Genomic DNA, 20,529 nt, shown 5'->3' with positions numbered 1-20,529 from the left:
AAATAGTGAGTGATGGACATCATCGACTCTCTCATTTGCATATCGCTGAGTTGTGCATTGAACTGTTTTGTGAAAAATTAGCGAAGCTTAAAAATGTCATAACTTTCTTATTTTACATCCGATTTCGATGAAATTTGCAGCATTACATGTATATTTGTTTGATTTTTCTCTATCAATTCAAATCAACAATTTTCTGGGTTGGACTTGACCTTTAAATTAAAGTAGAGTCACTGCAAGCAAAAATTTCATTGTAGGTGTAGATCTAATATAAAGTTATGTAATCCTAAATATGTGAATGTATGACATACATGTATTTCTGATCAGTGGTGTACATGATTTATTTGTAATGTTCACAGAACTTATTTATTTAACCCTTATCTGTATAGTTTTTCATGGGATTGATAAGAAGTTTCTTGTTACTTCTTGTGAAAAAAAATTGGGAAAATATCCACCATTTTAATTAATTCCAAAAGGCTTAGCATATCTTTAATAGGAAACACTTTTTGTCAGCAATAAATCCTAGAGTTAAGTATATTTTACCCATATTTTTATTTTTAACAGGGGCAGGAATTCTGTTATTGTGCGAACTCAGCTCACTGTCCGTGTTCGTGGCATACAAGGTAAGTTCAACAAAACCAGTATGGATCACTGTGTCTTACAGGTAAAAGACAGTAGTTGCAGCAAACAATTATTTCATGAGAAAGTTTTTTAATCAAGGTTAATTGTTAAAATATTATCATACATCTAAATGTGGTACAATAATATAACCTTATCTTTGTAAAACCATGAAATCTTAGCTCGAAATCAATAATTCTGTTGTTCACTAATGCAGAAAAGCATATGTGGGACAGTGTATTAATATTGCTTCGAAAAATGCCAGACGTTTGATGGAATTCCTTGCTTATTTTGCTCATTTCTCAGCTCTTACGCATTTCTTTCAGAATCCAGAGATATTTTGCACATTTATTTTAATTATACATACATACACGTTGGCGGTAATTTTACTGGATTCTATTCAAACTCATTTTGAGATCATTACCACAACTGGTATTCATCTTTAATCTTTTACTCTTGACCTACTTTCTACGATCCTTCATATGAGGATGTATTGTTACTATTTTCTATTCTCTTTCATGGGTTTGCCATACACATTTTGTGAATTACATGTAATAGTCTAGAGCAATAATTTGTTGCTAAAGCAAATTGGAATTTTTGTAATGACAAAATTCAAGGAAGTAATATTAGAAAAATGCCATCAACAGGAGCACCAGCAACAAGAGCAAGAATAACATTCAACCAAAACAGTCTAAACAACATTGTAGTAACTCCTGTACCACATAACCCTTAACATCATGTCTCAACATATTTAACCTTTGACCAAATTGACTAGATTTGAATTGTCTCGAGTCTTGGAGCCGTGAAACAAAAGTAGAGATTGATCGGTTAACTTTCTGTGACAAATCAAATTTTCCAGTTGCAGACTTATCTTGTTCAACATACATGTACATGTACAGTAATTACTAACATCTAATGATAATCTATAAAATTGACAAATGATTGTGACTCTTTTTATTATGGGTCCGTTTTGTCTCGCCCACCGGAGGTGAAGGAGAGACTCAGGGATCCAAATGTCGTCCATCGTCCGTCCGTCACAAATCTAATGACACATAACTCCACAACCGTAAGCCGCTTTTCAACCAAACTTGGGTGGTAGATGGACTGGGGGGACCTGCATGTTATGCTGCAGTCAGAGGTTACATGGTAAGGTTAAAGGTCACTTTCAGGTCAACGTTAAAGTTTACATGCAAGACTCTTACAGTATGACACCTAACTCCGTAACCGTATGTCACTTTTCAACCAAACATGGATGGTAGATGGACTTGGGGGACATGCATGTTATGCTGCAGTTGGAGGTCACATGGTAAGGTCAAAGGTCATTTTCAGGTCAACATTAAAGTTTACGTGCAAGGCTCTTATGTCAAGTGTTATTCCTTCCCATGCAGTCATTTCACAATGAAGCTTCGATACAATTCTGTTGCGTGCCCTCGCAATCACGATATTTCTAGTGATTTTCATAAGTGGGTGAGCCACAAAATTGCTTTTGCCTTGTTTTAGATTTTGCTTTTGTCATCCAGTTGTGAGGTTTTGCATTTGAAGCTGATTAGGTTTAATTGATGGTTTTCATTGTAAAGAGTATTCCAGGGCCCTTTTTGTTTGATTTCTGTGAACCAGGACTTGCATTTCCTAAATGTTACATGGTAAGTTCCTGATGATTTTAAAGGCAAATCCAAACCTTCCTTAAGTTCATTTGTATGAAAGCAGAGATGAATAATAATGATAAAGCCTTGAATGGACGTGATTACTCAAATAAAAAAGAATATTTTTTTTTAAATAAATATAAGATCAATTTTTTTTAATTGTGTTTGTACATGTATCTCCAACTGTATCACTCTGCAAGCAAGCATTTTTTTTTCTTTATGCGATCTGATGTTTTTCATATTAAGAAATATATCATTATTTCCTTTTCCTTTTACCTTCCAACATCCTATTCTACTTGTACTTCTTTGGTAGCAGTTTAGTATATAGGCCTATTCCATATCATCACTTGAACATGAGTTTCCTTTCTACTAATTGTATGTAATGTCATTTGAAGATGTAAATTTCCTACTATAGAAAGGAAATGTACAAAGTGGTTGAAGTGTACACAAACAGTTATTTGGTGCTACCAAAGTATTCTAATTATTGCAATTACTTGTAATCTACACGTTTCCTTTTGAAATAGTGGCCCATTAGGTTCAATGAAACAGTTTAAAATATAAGTGTGTGTTGAATGCTACTTGCTAGATAGCATTATTGGTCTTTCTATTCTTAGAAATTAAACAGTCCTGATGTTCTAGGTGAACGTGAAATTAACAATTCCTTTATTACTGACTCATCCAACAAGGAGACAGAATGTTTCTTTATGGGCTAAATTGGGGTAACAAATGTTCCTGTTTGCACGCAATGTTTAAGGTGAACATAGTCACCAAACAGTAAGAGTGCAATAAAATGAAGTTTTCATAATCTGTCTTTGTGTGGCAGTTTAATATTGATTAACATTATTTTCCAGAATTGAGGAACTGTATAATGTATACAAATCACATCTATGGTACATATAACATGCATTAGATTTTTTTACAAGTGACTATAGCACTGTTTGTTTGAATAAATTCTTTTAAAAAGATATTTTCAAGTAAAACCATATTTTGACTTGTATGTCATACACAAAAACATGCATCATAAACCAGATGGAATTAAACCTTTTCTAGAAATTTATATTGAAAAAACAATGAAGAAGCTGGGGTCAAATGTTCCAGATCCCCTTAACATATTTTTCACGTAAACAAATATAGGCCTAGTAAAACTATCCTTTAACTTATCTTAGCCATTTCGAGCATATTAGGATAATTCTAGACGGACCTGTATAGATAGCATTGCTTTATAATTGACTTCTGGTTCAAGTAAACAACTATTGAGTCAGACCAGGATTTCCTTTCTTTCACCTGTCCTCATTAACAAGATACTCTCACCATCTATTCAAAAGAGAGATAGCTTACAGGTACAGTATACAGTAGCGCTGGGGTCTGATGATGATGATGGCTTTGTTCGCACTGTTCGGTTGTGCACTAGTGTAGCTGAGGAATTAATGAGGGCAGGGTGTCCCCCATTAACAGAAAAATTCATGTTGATTTCTATTTCGGTGTGAAAATTCTTTTATCAAATATTTTATGAAAATAAAAATGATTTGTTTAATTCATAGTAAAAACAAACATTAACATTACAAAATTAACATAATATTTGTAATATCCATTTCTGAAGGTTTTTTGAGTGGGAAGTTGCACATATAGATTATGAGGTATATGTATAAAGTAAATATATCAGAGGCCGCGGGGGCTTCAGCCCTCCCCCCCCCCACTTTTTTCCCAAACCGTGTACAAAAACGTAAAAATGACCATATGATTGTGATTTTTAGCATGGTCAGCCCCCCCCCCCACTTTGAAAACCGTTCCGCGGCCCCTGTATATATAACATAACACTGGCATAGCAGAACATGAACATGTACATGTAGCACTAAAGATACATGTAGTGTGAACAAGTTCATCCTTTGACACAGATACATATTAAGTAAGGAACAAAAGTAGAGTGGTTTCACTTGCCCCTCAGGTCAAAGGATTAAGATTTTCACTAGACAGATTAGTAGAGGATTAGAAATATCTCTGATTCATATGAGAATATTCAATTATTGTAGGTCTTTATGAAGACTAGCCTGGAGTACATGACACCACAAAGAAATTCTAGACAGTGGATGAGAAAGACAATTTTTATCAGTAATGGAGATACATGTATAATTACGACAAATAATCCCTGGAACTGGATCTTTGAGTGGATAAGCTTACAGTTTTTCAGAAAAAGATGGTAGACAAAACAGTGTACTGTAGTGGAATATTGTATTAATACATACATAAAACAAGATTTTCTTGGTGTAAGGTGTCATTGGGAGTTAATGTTTTTCAAAGATTCAATTTTGATTTTTATCTAGGATTTTTCTGGAAATTTTACAGCATTCTTTCTGTTTCGAACACTCCATGATAATGCTAAGTGTTTAGAGAAGGAGTGGAAGGAGGAGAAAAAGAAGGATGATCGGGAAAATAAGAAGAGGTAGAAGAATGAGTAGAAAAGGGAAGGGGGCAGAAGAATAGTTCGGGAAGATGGTGGAGAAGGAAGAAGCGGAGAACTACATGTACATCTACAGTGTATTGTAGAAAATAGAATTATGCAAACCGGTTTTTCGTCATAGAAGTACAGTGAGACAGTGGGCCAGTGAGTCAGCCTGATCTGTTTCACCGGCATTGGACAAGCATTCTTCAAAACACTACTCTGCTGCTGGATAAAAGTGTATTTTTAGATACCAATTCCTGCCAGAATGCATGGTTTTTAACGAAACTTCCATGTAACCCTCCAATCAGAGTCCCTATGAGAATAAATGCTGTGGTATGTGGGAAAATGTCAATGTCAATACATGCTGCTTTCGGTCAGAATAGAAGAAGTTACTTTGACATGCTTGTTTTGTTTGTTTGCATTTTTTACAAGGTCATGTTCACATTGCTTTTTCAAGGTACAAGGTACAGACCCATCTTTGCATTTATAAGATTAAATCTTTGTTTTATGTATATTTAATGTAGGGCTACGCATGAACATGTTGGTGAAAAGGTCTAGAACTGTACCTGTAATATTCATTTTGAATATTTAATTTGCAGAACTTTAAACAAAATGAGCTCTGTTATCCTTTAATGGGTTTTGCCAGAGATTCATTAAATAAGATTTACTCATTTTTTGCTTGTATATATAAAAACTAGCTTCATGTTTTTTGAAGTGGAATTAACCAAAAATGACATAGCTGCCAGATATCAATGAAAAAAACACCATTGTCTGTTCAATGAACTCAAGTCGATGATCATCAAATTTTCAAAGATGTGTATATCATGATTAAAACTAAAATGACAGATTCACCTGTGATACATGTACCTTAGATGTCTATCATTTAAGCTTCAGGGTGCATTTATCATTCAGATGTCAGTTATTTGTAAAAAAAGTCTGTCGTTTACCAAAATCTCCAATTAATTACCAGACCTCAAACAGACCTCATTTCATGCCTGCTGAATTTGACTCCCACAGACTGAACTTTACTAAATAGACAATTTTCATTTAATTGCTCACAGACTAAAGGTTTCCCAGAGTCATTTATCAACTAAGAATTGTGTTCACACAACAGATATACTGTTGTATTATGTGAGATCCCTTATTGACTTGCTAGTAATTGCCATAGTGTTAGTCCTATAATGTGTATGCATATACATCGTAACAGAAAACAATGTCAAAGAAGCATTACTTTCAAGATTCATCATGGATATTGTTTGTTTGCATTTATTTCTGCATTCAAAAACACAATACAAAATTATTTATAATTACAATATACAAAATAATTCACAATATAAACAATGTGGTCATATTACATAATAAATACAAATAAGGAAACATGAGTATAAATTAATCTATAAATTAATTTATAAATGTAAACATATATACATGTATATAATGTAAACATATAAATGAACGCAGGAGACCGCCATTGTGATCGGTTAGGCTTGAATTGATGGCATCTACCTAAATGTGCATCTATCTATAGGCCAACTGTGAGATTGTGACCCACGTAGTTGGGAATTTTTCATGGAGATATATGTAATGTTTTATACTAGATTAAGTTGGTAGAAGAATAAAGAGAAATAAGTGTTCAATGTAGGCCATTATAGAGAATAGTGAGAGGGAGAGACTGGCTTCATTTACTAGTACATTATCCATGAGTGCTGCTTGATATGAATGCACATATTAAAAGGAGGTAGATATAGACCGATGTACGCATTTAGGCCTCCAGATAAAATAAAACATACTGTACATGTATATGTTATGCCTGCACAATTCACAGAAGCCCACCTCTGTGGTTTGAAGTTTGATGAGGTTTAGTGGAAGAGAGCTGTGGTGTAGGGGTTCTGACTCTTGCCTTGTATAAACAGAGGGTCGTGTGTTCGAATCCCACTACGGTCTAGCATCCTTTTGCAAGGCATTAATCCACTCTTGCCACTCTCGACCCTGGTGCTACCATGTAGGATGTGAAAGTCGTAGCTTTTCCAGTACTGTGTGCGCCTCACCGGCGACTGACTGGAGAGAGTGGAGGATGTGCATACATTGTGTGCGGAAATGACTGATTGAATCCAACGAACAGGGAAATATATATCTGTAAAGCACTTAGACACATTGTTCTAAAGTGTTAAGCGCCATATAAATGTGGATTATTGTTATCAATTTTACATGGAGTTCAGTCCCTACAAATATGTATAAGGTGTAAATGGACTTATGGCTTGCTTACATGTGTGCAGAACTACTAAAAAAAATGAAAAAATGAGCCATGTTGAATGCATCCTGCAGTACATGTGTACATTATATATTTTCACAAAAGGTAACTTTGAGCTTTTCCTGTATGTAATTTTAAATAGAATCATTTTATGACATGGTCTTGTTTTGTGTGCTACTAGTGATAGCTTTGAATGTGGAGCACTGTGGCCCAGTGGGTTAGTCTCCAGACAGCGCTAGGGTCATGGAGTCAAATCCCTGCCGTGGCGTAATTTCATTCAGCAAGAAATTATTGATCCACAGTATACCAGGGTTGGCAGATTTAAATCACGTTGATTTAAATCGTGATTTAAATCGCGATTTAAATCACCATGATTTTTTAAAAAAAAATCATTGATTTAAATCACTTCCATTGAAACATGTACAAATCATGGACAAAGTATTTGTTCAATGCAGTTTTAATTCTTTAAGTCAACTGAAAAAACTTTGAATTAACTTTATATCAATAAAAGATCAACAAAGTCTTCATATCTACTTAAAACAAATTAAAATCAAATTAATAAAATCAGGTAATTCCTTAAAAACTACAGATGTATGTTGTCAATAGGTACTCATTTTTTGTAAATTATGTCGAGTTTTTCTTCTGAAATTTTACATTCTTTGTCAGTTATTATTAGTCAATTTCTTTCTTAACATAAAGTTTTCACATAATCCAACTTTTCAGAGAGCAGTTTGTAAAAAAGATATATATATATAAAAGTCAATGAGAAAAGGTTTGTTGGCAGTTTTCCAGTTTTGATCCTTCGCCTACACATAACTACTTCTGTCATGTAAAATAAAAAAATGATACCTGCATGTAATCAACATATTTAACATGCCTCTTATTTCGTATTGTTACATTTATCATACATTTGATAAATGTAAAAATCACATTAACATAATGTAGTACAGTCATAAGCTTTCTCTTATAAACCTTTTAAGTCACTGCAGCCCATTTTATGTTCAGTGCTACAAATAATGGAAGTTTTGTATCTGCATGTAATAATGGAAAGAGCTCTATAACAACAATTTGCAAAACTCAGAATAAACATTTAACACTGCATTTTAATGTTAAGATGCAGGTACTTCAGTTACAATCATTGGCAGTTGTAAGCTGTGTCTCATTTGAAATAAAATACTTCTTTTTGTAATACATATGTTGTAATTTAAGCAGTTTTGCAGTTTTTATCCTTTAAGTTAAAAGTAAGTAGATTCTTTTTCATACTTCATGGATCAAACAGATTTTTTTTGTAGAGAATATGGGAATGAAAATTGTAGATTAATGTAAAAAAAAATCACAGTAACAAAATGTAGTATAGTCACCCTTTGACTAAGCTATCTCCTATATTGTTCTCCAAAACTGAGAGTTTTGCATCTATATCTGTAGCAAGAGAAGAGCTTTTTATCAAAAAGATCCTAAACATATACAGTTGTAGTCTCTCTTTGACTATTGTAAAGCTGTGACTAATTGAAAAAAAATCATTGATTTGAATTATTTCTCTTACAATATACATGAATACTAGTAATTGGCAAAGGGTTTGTTGGCAGTTTTGATAAGGGATTTTTTCTCTTGGATTTGGGAATTTTCTCTACTCACTGGGAATTCCCTATGGAATATTCCTTCATAGGCCTATGTATGATAGAATTAAGTTCAGATACATGATTCCTCAAATTTATCTTTAATTGTCCATTTTTACTGGATTTTAATTACAAAATATGTGGTTAAGAACAATATTAGGGGTGAAATGTATAACATCAATATTGATGTCATTGTAAGAGTAAGGGGGGGGGAATAATTACCCTTTTTTTCGAAGGAACTTTTAAAAAATCAAAAAAATCTGATTTAAATAAAAAAAATCTGATTTAAATCAAATAAATCCGATTTTTTTGATTTTTTTAAAAAAATCAAAAAAATCGCCAACCCTGCAGTATACTGCACTCTACCCAGGTGAGGTAAATCAGAAGCAGCAGGAAGCAATTCTTCAAAAAGCTTGGCACCTAACAAGGTGGATATATGCATTTTACAAATACCCTATATTATTGTTATTATTTATTTATTATTATTATAAAATATATGAAACAAGGTTTCAGGGCGCATGTTTTTTTTATTATGCTTATTGCTGTTCCTTGATTAAAGCTTGTTTTAGGAGTTTCTTTGCAAAGTTAAAAGGGGGGTAAACAACTACTACTCTGTATGAACATGTCATGTATTGCCCCAGTGAAGCGGTGCAAATGCCTTTATCTATGAACCCATTGTCAAAACTCAATTTGTTCCTAAACAAGATTCCCAAACAAGATTCAAGGTCAACGTTCCATTGTCCATGGATGGGACCGAAGCAAAATGCTTGGGCTTGTGTCGTGTCTACGCATTTCGCAACAGGCCGAACATAACACCCCAACTAGCCTAACAATGGGTTTATCCTATGAATAAAGTACATATCACAATTGGTGTGATTGTAATGAACTTAGGGGCTTACACTGGGTACTGTTATAAGCTGTGAGGTCGCCCTGTGAATACACGCCTCATTAGAATAGTATGGTACATTGCGCGTACATATACTGTGACTGTTACTCAACCAGCAACGTCATTGGCTGATGGACCAATGACCTACAAAAGATGTCTATGTCAAGGAGATTTGCATCCTGATTTATTTGATGAATGGTGATTTTTATTAATCTGATGATGAAAATGATGGTAGTAGTATTGTTTGCAAATGGCTATGACAATTTCAATGTGTAAACCTATAGTAATAAATTACATACTAGGCGGTTTCAAACCGCCTCGATCACAAGAATCCCCGTTAAATTACGAGAACTTTTTAAGGCTAAAAAATACCCGTTAATTATTCCTGCATTCACACCGCCCCGAAACACATCCTTCGGGATAAGTTCCCGAAGTTACGAGCATGCGCAGTGTGGTCTGATAAGCAGGCAAGGCGGGAGATTCAAAATCTCTAGCCCAGCAGCCACCCACGCCGTCGCGCCCAACGACACGCTGGGATAAAAGTTCCCGTAATTTGCTTTCACATCGCCAAAATACCTGCGACCTTGGAAAAATCCCCACGAAAGTTCTCGTAATTTCGCCAAGTACCCACTATTTAGCGGGTATTTTCTTTCGGGGAGATTACGCGTAGTTTGCTTTCACATTACCAAAATACCTGGTATTTTCTGATCGGGGTAAATTTCCCGATCAGAGAATACCTGGAACTGGCGAACTTCGAGGCGGTCTGAAACCACCTACTGTAAAAGGAAGATGATAGTGATGATTATGAAAATGCGATGGTGATCATGATGATGATGGCTTAGGCCCTGTCATGATAATAAAGATGATGATAATGATTTAATGGTGGGGACGATTATAATGATATTGATGAAAGAAGGATAAAAAATCATCATACTGTTGAAGCATGTGTGTAACATGTGCTGCTATGTCAGATTATGCCTGTTTCTTTTTCAAATAATGCAGAATTGAAATGACAATAAAAATGCATTGATTGATGTGCAGTGGTATTCAGCATTCTCATATTTGTTAACTTCTTTTCCCTGAATAATGGGTGACATAATGTGTCACTGGGCAGTTGCTCAATTAGCCAAGGATTAACATCAGTTTATTTCTAGGACCTAATCCCATTCAAAGGACATCATGTAATCTCTAATCCAGTGTGATCATATTTCCTCGCCCAATCATAGGTGTGAAGCTTGAATGATAGGTGTTAAATCTTTGAAGATCTTGTGGTCCTCCAGAGTGATAAATAAGGTTCACATGATGATGTGGCAGGGAGATCATGTGAATAAGAGAAGTGAAAGAAATTTTGGAAAGGGTTCATGTGTGAATGCATGTGGGAGAAGAAACTTCAGAGTCTTGTATGCTTTTCACACTGCATTACCTTAACCCTGTGCTACCTTTTTTGTTGGTTTCACACTGTTTTTCTTAACCCCATACTACATGTATTTGCTTAGCCGGGGTCAATGTCTTAACCCTGGATGATTGCACAGCTCATGAATATGGATGATTTTGCCACACAGAGCGTGATTAACATACGATTTCCATTTTCCCAGGGTTATTAAGGAAAATATGTGCAGTGTGAAAAGCATATTGTAGAAAGTTACAAGGTCAAGGAGTCATGATTTGTCAATGGAAGAGTAAGGGTCTTTTAATACAATTACATTGGTTCAAATCTTAGTCAATGGACCAGAGCACTTTAAGTAATATTTAGAAGTTTGTTGGTATAGTGGTCCTCACCTTCAGATCAGAGGTCTGCAGCCTTTGAATCCCACATGATGAGCAGTAGGGCAACTGTCACTTAACAATCTGCCTCTCTCAACCCATTTGTTAAATGGCTTCTTGGTAGAATGCAAAAGAGAATATGTAAGGTAAAGTGAGAATCGATATGTTCAGAATTATGTAGTAAAGATGATAGACTGAGAAAACCTTCTCAGTGTGTATTTTCTAAACAGTCATAAGATAATCATAATGATTTTATGTTAACCTTTTTTTATTCTGCTTTTGATTCTCCCTTCTCTGCTTCAGTTAATCTTCACAAGTTCTCGCCCTTTTATCCACCTGAATTAATTCATTGGTAAGGGGGATAATGTTTGCTATTGGGATTACAGTGTATATCTTTTTCAGAAAAAGTGACCTTCAGTTTTCGTGTTCGGAGAAACTGTCACGTTTCATAAAACATGCTAGTAAGCTCTCCCATTTATTAGCACATAAATTGTGGTACTACTACGCCATCTGTTTTGCATTGTAGAGCAAGAAGACATTAACTACATTAATGTGTTTTTGTCATTTCGTGTTTGAGACGATACCTCAAGCTGCACCCCACGTTATTCAATAGGAGGTTTCAGACCACCTCGAAGTTCATCAGTTCCAGGTATTGTCTGATCGGGTAATTTACCCCAATCAGAAAATACCAGGTATTTTGGTAATGTGAAAGCAAACTACGTGTAATTTCCCCGAAAGAAAATACCTGCTAAATAGTAGGTACTTGGCGAAATTACGAGAACTTTCGTGGGGATTTTTTCCAAGGTCGCAGGTATTTTGGCAATGTGAAAGCAATTTACGGGAACTTTTAGCCCAGCATGTCATTGGCGCGTGCGCCGTTGGTGGCTGCTGGGCTGGTGCATTTGAATCTCGTGCCTTGCCTGCTTATCAGACTATACTGCGCATGCTCCTAACTTCAGGAATTAATCCCGAAGGATTATGTTTTGGGGCGGTGTGAATGCAGGAATAATTAATGGGTTTTTTTTAGCCTAAAAAAGTTTTCGAAATTTAACGGGGATTCTTATGATCAAGGCGGTTTGAAACCACCTATTTCCTCTCACAATGGTGAAATCCTGAAAATCAAGGAGAAATTGACCAGCGAGGAGGAAGAAATCTAAAGTTTTGTCATTTTTGTCTCACCTGCGAAGCAGAGTGAGACTATAGGCGCCGCTTTTCCGACGGCGGTGGCGGCGGCGGCGGCGGCGGCGTCAACATCAAATCTTAACCTGAGGTTAAGTTTTTGAAATGACATCATAACTTAGAAAGTATATGGACCTAGTTCATGAAACTTGGTCATAAGGTTAATCAAGTATTACTGAACATCCTATTAGAGTTTCATGTCACATGACCAAGGTCAAAGGTCATTTAGGGTCAATGAACTTAGACCATGTTGGAGGAATCAACATCGAAATCTTAACCTGAGGTTAAGTTTTTGAAATGTCATCATAACTTAGAAAATATATGGACCTAGTTCATGAAACTTGGACATAAGGTTAATCAAGTATCACTGAACATCCTGCATGAGTTTCACGTCACATGACCAAGGTCAAAGGTCATTTAGGGTCAATGAACTTTGGCCGAATTGGGGATATCTGTTGAATTCCCATCATAACTTTGAAAGTTTATGGATCTGATTCATGAAACTTGGACATAATATTAATCAAGCATCACTGAACATTTTGTGCAAGTTTCAGGTCTCATGATTAAGGTCAAAGGTCATTTAGGGTCAATGAACTTTGGCCGAATCGGGGGTATCTGTTGAATTACCATCATAACTTTGAAAGTTTATTAGTCTAGTTCATTAAACTTGGACATATGAGTAATCAAATATCACTGAACATCCTGTGCGCGTTTCAGGTCACATGACCAAGGTCAAAGGTCAATGAACTTTGGCCGAATTGGGTGTTCTGTTGAATTACCATCAAAACTTTGAAAGTTTATGGATCTGATTCATGAAACTTGTACATAAGAGTAATCAAGTATCACTGAACATCCTGTGCGAGTTTCAGGTCACATGATCAAGGTCAAAGGTCATGTAAGGTCAATGAACTTTGGCCATGTTGGGGTTTTTGTTGAATAACCATCATATCTCTGTAAGTTTATTGGTCTCGTTCATAAAAAGTGGACATAAGAGTAACCATGTATCACTGAACATCTTGTGCGAGTTAGAGTAGTATTCAAAGTCAGCACTGCTGCTATATTGAACCGCGTGATGCAGGTGAGACGGCCAGAGGCATTCCACTTGTTATGTTGTGCGATGCAAGTTAAAAATCAATTTTGTTGAGAGAATTGTAGAATTGGTTTGGTGGAATCTGCAAATGCTGTAGAATCCTAAGTCCCACACTCTTGTTCATTTGGGCTTCCAATTCATGACACTTTCACTTTCACCTTTTGAAAATGATCAATACACATTTTTTTTCAAATTCAGTGAATTAACGTTGATTATATTTATAGCAACAGGAAATAAGAAATTTCATATAAAAATGGTCCTCATTTAGTTTTTACTCAGTATTTTACAAAAGACTTAATGAATCTGCCTGTACTAATGTGAGTGAAAGACTATTCAACTCTGAAATGGTTATTTTGATAACTAATTTCTCCTTTGCCATTCGGTTATAATGATTAATCCATTGGAAACTGGCTGCTTATGCTATACATATAACACGCATTCTCCAAAACTGCAGACTCGGTCTTCAATGGGTTAAAACATCCAATGTGCAGTTAAAGAGAGTTGTTTAGGATGTACAAATTTGAAGACGTATTTTTCTCCTGATTTTGAAAGAAAATTACTAAAAATGAAGGAAAACATGTAACATATTTCTCTCTTTTTCAGAGATAAAATGAAACAAGCTTTCTTACGTATGGCAATTTTGTATTGTAAAGGTGCAACCTTTTGTATTTCATAATGACATGTTATTACCAATCAACCAGAAAGGATGCCATTGTCCACCTATTATCCTCGTGTTATTGATCACATTCTTGAAAACGAGTCAAAAAGATCGAGGTGCAAGACATTACCCTCCATTGATGTAGTTAACTTGTAAACGTATGAGGACTGTAAACAATTTGTTGTATTTCAATAGTTAATCTTTATTGATTTGGAGTGTAACACAAACTGTGAGTCCATGTGAATAGCTCTTCAAACATTACAGTCCAAGGAAAGCGTCTAAAGTCATTTTAGGTACAATTATTCTGAGAAGTAGTGCTATCATGGGAATTGCTTGTGTAAATTGACTGTACAGTGTACATGTATTTTTCTGTGAAAAATAGGCATTATTCAGATACAGCTGTGTACAATTAAAAACATTTTATCCGCTTTATACAAAACTGACTCTTATTTTTGGCTTTATGCACCTGAGAATGAATTTCACCCCTTTTCAGGATAATATCATAAATGAACCTCTATCCTTAAAGGAATTGTTTAACTTTGTGAGCAGCCGATTTAAAAAATTCTCAAACCAAGATGAAACATGTCTACAAGTGCATGTATTAGAACTAATAAACCCTGAAAACAACCATTATTGAGAATGAAAAGCTTAAACTACAAGGCAAACCCCGATTTTGTAAATAGGCGTCTTATAGACACCTAAATAGTACACATAAGTGTATGGGATGAAATTAAGATGGTGTTTCCGGTCACTTTATATTTCAATTTTTGAAGCACTAAATAATGATTTTTGAACGCAATTTTTTCTAGGCTTCAGTTTTGTAACATATCACAGATACAGGTGACAAGTGTGACCTTCTAGCTCAGATTTTTAAAAAGTCAAACCAATGATAACCAATCACTTTAAATCCAGGCCAGGGTTTACTACATGTACTTTCCAACAAAATTTTTAATTGCATTTGTTAGAAATTAGGAAATGAATTGAAGTTTTAAAAAAATTTAAATTGATTTATATGTGTGGAAGACTTTTCCTGGATGACAATAAAAGCATACACCGATGGGAAATTTTAACTCAATACGCAGATGATGAGATTAGCAGTCACCATTTCATATTCATTGCAAATATCTTGCTTTGATGTTTTGTGAGGTTTACACATTTTATTACAGGAAAGACATTGGGATTTTTTAATTATTAATTTCAATATATTTGTAATTACAAGGCCAGAGCACTTCTATCGAAGCTATTTGCATACAGTACATGTATGTACACTTTTATGTTGAAGTCATTGGAATGCAGAGGTTATAATCAATTTTACTCAATACTCGCTTTAGTCTTTCTATTGTTGACAATCAAAAGCACTTTGAAATTGACAATAGAGGAATGTCAGATCATGGCCCCATCTTAGCCTTTGGTCAAGAGTGAGTGACAGAGTACTTGAACATATTGTAAACATGTTTATAACTTGAAATGTTGTAGTTTCTTTGTGAATCATGACCAGCAGACATTGTTATGTTAATAAAGGCAATAAAGAATATATAGTCATGATTGTATTTGACTTATCAACAATTTGTTGACTAATAATATCAACAACCCTTCAATATACTAGTTGATTTGTGTATGTTGTACTGTAATGAATACTTGCACAGCGCATGGAAATACATATTATTACAGGTAAGCTATCTCCAAATCATGATAATAAGTAATTGTTCAGTAAGGGGGCTTACATATAGGCCTATCACAGAGTTATACAGATGTAGGCCTAATTAAGTTCAAAGATTAAAATTTTTCTGATTTGATTCAAATTTGTTAACATGTACATTGTACATGCAAATAAATGCATAAATATTACCTCCCATTTTTGCATTGTCAAATTGCTCAAACTAACTGATTACATGTCTACTTTAATGTTTAGTCTTGTATTTTCTTTTACGAAATCTCAAAGTTGACTAGATTGATTTCCACCAAGTTAAATACACACATTGTGTCACACCCCACCTCGATTGCTACCTTGATGTGATGTTAAAATCCTTGATGTACCAGGAAGCCTCGTTAATATGACATCCAGGTGCCAGCCTTGTCATTGCCATGGCAACTGTCAACATGTTCTGCACATTTTCAAGATGATACTGTGATGTCTTGTACGTGTCCCGTGGTGTTGGTACAGCAGTGATCGTAATCTTAGGTACATTACTCATTTTATAAGAAAGGAGATTTGTCTGCTTGTATTAAACCCAAATTCCCTGATTCAGGTCACAATCTAAATACCTGTATTTAGTCGACCTATTTTCTAAAAAAAAAAATCTTCAGATTCATCCCCCTACTTAGTCACCATTGTTCTTGGTAGATCTTGTTCACAACAGTTGCATGAGCTGGTTCCCACAACAATTTTATGGCAATCGATTTGACTAACTGAACACTTCTAAGCATTCTTAGGAGCAATCTGACATGATTTTTTAAACCGAATTATTTTCAAGATCGCCTTGCCTTGTGAACGGTAGCATTCCAAGAAATTATCTCCACCCAGAATAATTTATGGTGTATTGTTCGGGAAATATGTGTGTATTCAAAGATGGAGACTATGGATTCAATTTCATACAAATCTTTGAGATCTAGTTTGCTTGCACATTGATCGTGGACACAAATTATTTATTATGAACTCGTCGTAGTCATCCTCTTCATCATCATTTTTCACTGACTGTTTCCTCGTAATCTATATTCTTTATAATAACCTATGTCATAACTGATCTCATATCAATTGTCAATATTAGATTCTCTCCAAAATATTAAATGAAAAAATCAGGCGGTGATATTTGTGTGACATTTTGTTGAATTCCAGATCAATATTTATGTTGCATGTATGCTCACTCAAGACCAGGGGCAAGTTGCTCAAAGATGTACATGTATGGTGACTGTGTGATTTGACTTCAACAGTCTTGTCAATGTACCCTTAGAAAAAAACCAACAAAATCTTCCTTGGAAGCTGTCAAAATCCACGGGCTGGCCTGGTATCAGACACGAATCTGAGAGATAGGATTAGCTAGAGCTGAGTCTTGGATGCGCCCAAGCCAAAATTAGTCCGATTAAGTTGTCAGGGGTTTGTCGTCATCGTCGGGTTAGTTCGTGAGAGAATTTCTCAAGTTCCTGGGAAGAAGGGTCGAAGGACAGTATCGTCCTTGAGTGGCTGATCTCTGGCACAGTTCTATGAAAGTTTGCCATGGTATTTAAGTCCCAGGGTCAACTTTGTCAAGTCATTATTTACTCTTGAAAATTGAGATGTGTGTGCATGATATGCCTTGAAAGATTTTATAAACACTGCTCACTAGGTTTTGACTTTTTTCTATGGCAGTTAAAATTACTTACCTGCACATGCAGTACTTGTACCTTGTCCTGTTCAAATAATGAAGGGTTCTTAAAGGTGCCATTCAATATTTCTTTGAATATGATGGAGAGAAAAATATATTAGATCACAGTGTATCATATAAATTTTCATTTTCATTTGAGAAAAGCTTTTTTAGATCTAATTTCAGGAACTATGCATTAGATGCTGCTTAGCCTTTGACATATACAGTGTAAAATCCTCAAAGGTTTCTCAATGTGCTACTCACATATTACCTCTAAAAATTTTCAAAACTACATTACAAATTTACTTGAATTATTCAAAATGTAATTTGTGTTTACTTGTTTTGACAAGTTATTTCAAAATCTATAAAGTGAACACTCATTGATGTTGAATTCGAGTACCAAATGCTCTTTAAAACTGTTGTAGTGGTTGTTGTTGTTATTATTGGTGTTGTTACTATTTGTAGTATTATTATGACTATTATTATTATTAAATATTATCATTATTATTAGTTATTATTTCATGTGATATAAATAAAAAACAAGACAGGCCACATATAATGCAAGCCTATGATACATAAATAAAAATGTTTGCTGAAAGCTAGAAGTGAAGCTAATTCCTGAATAAGAAGAGAGGGAAATACCGGTTTCCAGGTTGGCAATTTGTTTCCCTACTTAAATCTTTTAAGAATTTGGAGGTTTAAGTGCATAATCTAATATATTAACATGCAATTGGAAAAAATAATGATGGGCAGCTGTTTGACTAAATCCAAACACGTACCTCTGAGTTCCTGAAAATCTTTCTCTCACTCGATGGATATTGTGAAAAAGTGAGCACTAGCATCACTATCTGAGTAAAGATGAAAAAGGGTTGCTAAGGTTTGCTTAAACTATATCGTTATGACTAAACCCTTTTAATTTAAAATGATTATTTACTGCATCGTAAAGAAAACTTCATATTAGAGGTAACATTGGTCTTGCAACGATTCTCTGGTCTGATTAGACGTTTGCCTATAGATTAGGACACTTCCAGTGTAACCATTGCCATGATTGCTAATTCATTAATAAGTCATAGGTGTAAAGAGGACATTCATTCTGAATTCAAAATGGTCACTTTCTCCTTATCACTGGATAGTGAGTTAAATCATGAATGATTTCAGATGAAGAAAACATTTAATGAATGAACAATAACATCTTGTAAAGGTTTTGCAAATTTACAGTCATTCATTTCATTATGATTTGAAGTTTAAGTCATGTTTAGATAATGGCCTGGATAGTAATCCTCTATTTACAACAAACTCAGTAAGATAGGATTATGGCTACTAAAAGAATTTTGTCTATGGTAAGAGTTGATGCATATACTGCGTGTTTATTGATACATTGCAGACCTATTGTATATAAATGCAGTGCAGGGTTTGTACATGTAGCGCAATTTCTGAGTAATCCTTTAATTGATAGGAAGAAATCAGAGAGTTGAGAAACATTCATGTGTTTATGTTATCCTGTTCCTAGTCTGTAGAGGGTGCTGTCCATAAATGCTGTCTGTTTTTCTCGACTAGTAACGTGAAGGGGCAGTGATCTTGGGGAAAGGGAAAGACGGCTGTTAATGTGAGAGTGAGATCGATTTCTTACAGCACCCTCACTTGCAACTTCCTCTACAACAAGTCTGTTCAGGAGAGCATTTCATGAAATGATTAGTCACAGACAACTGTTATAAGCTACTGAAATCAGGACATTTGATTGGCTGACGCTGATTTGTCAGGGAAAACTGTTATAAGCTACTGAAATCAAGTCATTTAATTGGCTGAAGCTGATTTGTCAGTGAAAACTGTTATAAGCTACTGAAATCAGGACATTTAATTGGCTGAGGCTGATTTGTCAGTGAAAACTCACTGATAAGATGCTTCATGAAATGCAACAAGATATCTTAAAGGAGAATTTTATTATTGGACAACTTGGATAAATATTCATGAAAATTGTAATTTTTGTATGTACTATTGTGAGTGAAAGGAAACATTCGTGTAACTGATATCACAAAAATCCTATTAATCTTCGCTCTAAATTCCATAGATTAAAAGTCAATCTAATAGATTGTTGTCAGGGAACAATTCAAAATTGGGTCGATAGTTTCAATCAAATAAGATTGCATTGTAAATCTATTAGATTGAAAACTTCACTCCAACTTTGGATTTGGCCCTGATCGCAATCTATTTCAATCCAAGGAATTTAAAGTGTCGGGTGATTTTGATGTGATGTTATCTTTTATACATAATTTCCTTTATAACCAGGAATGGATAATACTCAAACATTTATTTCTTTTCAACCATACTTAGCTCAGTAAGGAGTTATAGCTTCTTTATCCTTTTCAAGGCAGCACAGTCTTGCATTTTTATTTTAAAAAATGAACTGTATTCATTTAAATTGATTTTTCTCGTGTAGATACATGTAGTATGCGATCATACCACCACCTTTTCTGTTGTGAAAACTCGCTGCCAAAATAGCACACCAAACCAGCTAGCTCTCTCGTGGAATGTTGCATTTCTGACAAATCTAATTACCCGACGTGACTATTCAAGAGTCATTGGGTCATTTATACGGACTCATGATGGCAATTACATCTTAAATGGAAGATGAAATTGGTAAATTAATCAGAGCTTAAGAAGATGGATTCCGCACCAGTGCCTCCCGCTGGGGTACGGTTCAAGTGTAAAGACAGCTGTAACCGAGTTTCAGCTTTCTTTACCATTCGTTTCCATCTCCCCAGTGCATTGGTGTTCTGTGATGAAGTATAGTATCTCTCCCCAAACTCCTTTGATTTGTCCTATTTGATTTTTGTTGGTGTGGCAAAGGGGCATTTATGCATATGATTTTGAGGGTTTACTGAATAGTACTTTCCTGTATATATATATACAGGAAAGTATATATATATATATAAGAACATGTATTACATATATGTAATACATGTTCTTATATTTTATAAAATGCCCTCAAATTGAAGGTCAAATGTATTATATTTTATAATCAATGGTTTAAACTAGAATCAGTACA

The 20,529-nt window shown here is 34.8% G+C and overlaps 1 protein-coding gene across 1 annotated transcript in view; it reads left to right on the top strand.

Annotated features, from left to right (window-relative positions):
- The window catches only part of LOC121409733 (dentin sialophosphoprotein-like), a 137,247-nt gene that overhangs the window by 24,940 nt on the left and 91,778 nt on the right, over positions 1 to 20,529 (top strand). Inside the window, exon 3 of the mRNA XM_041601640.1 lies at positions 562 to 620. Within this exon, the coding sequence (XP_041457574.1) occupies positions 562 to 620 (59 nt within the window). The remainder of the gene's footprint in view (positions 1 to 561; positions 621 to 20,529) is intronic.

Source organism: Lytechinus variegatus, chromosome 2, assembly GCF_018143015.1.
Source record: "Lytechinus variegatus isolate NC3 chromosome 2, Lvar_3.0, whole genome shotgun sequence".
In the NCBI taxonomy this organism is placed as follows: Eukaryota; Metazoa; Echinodermata; class Echinoidea; order Temnopleuroida; family Toxopneustidae; genus Lytechinus; species Lytechinus variegatus.
The sequence above is the reverse complement of the archived record's forward strand: the minus strand, read 5'-3'. Positions and strand labels throughout refer to the sequence as shown.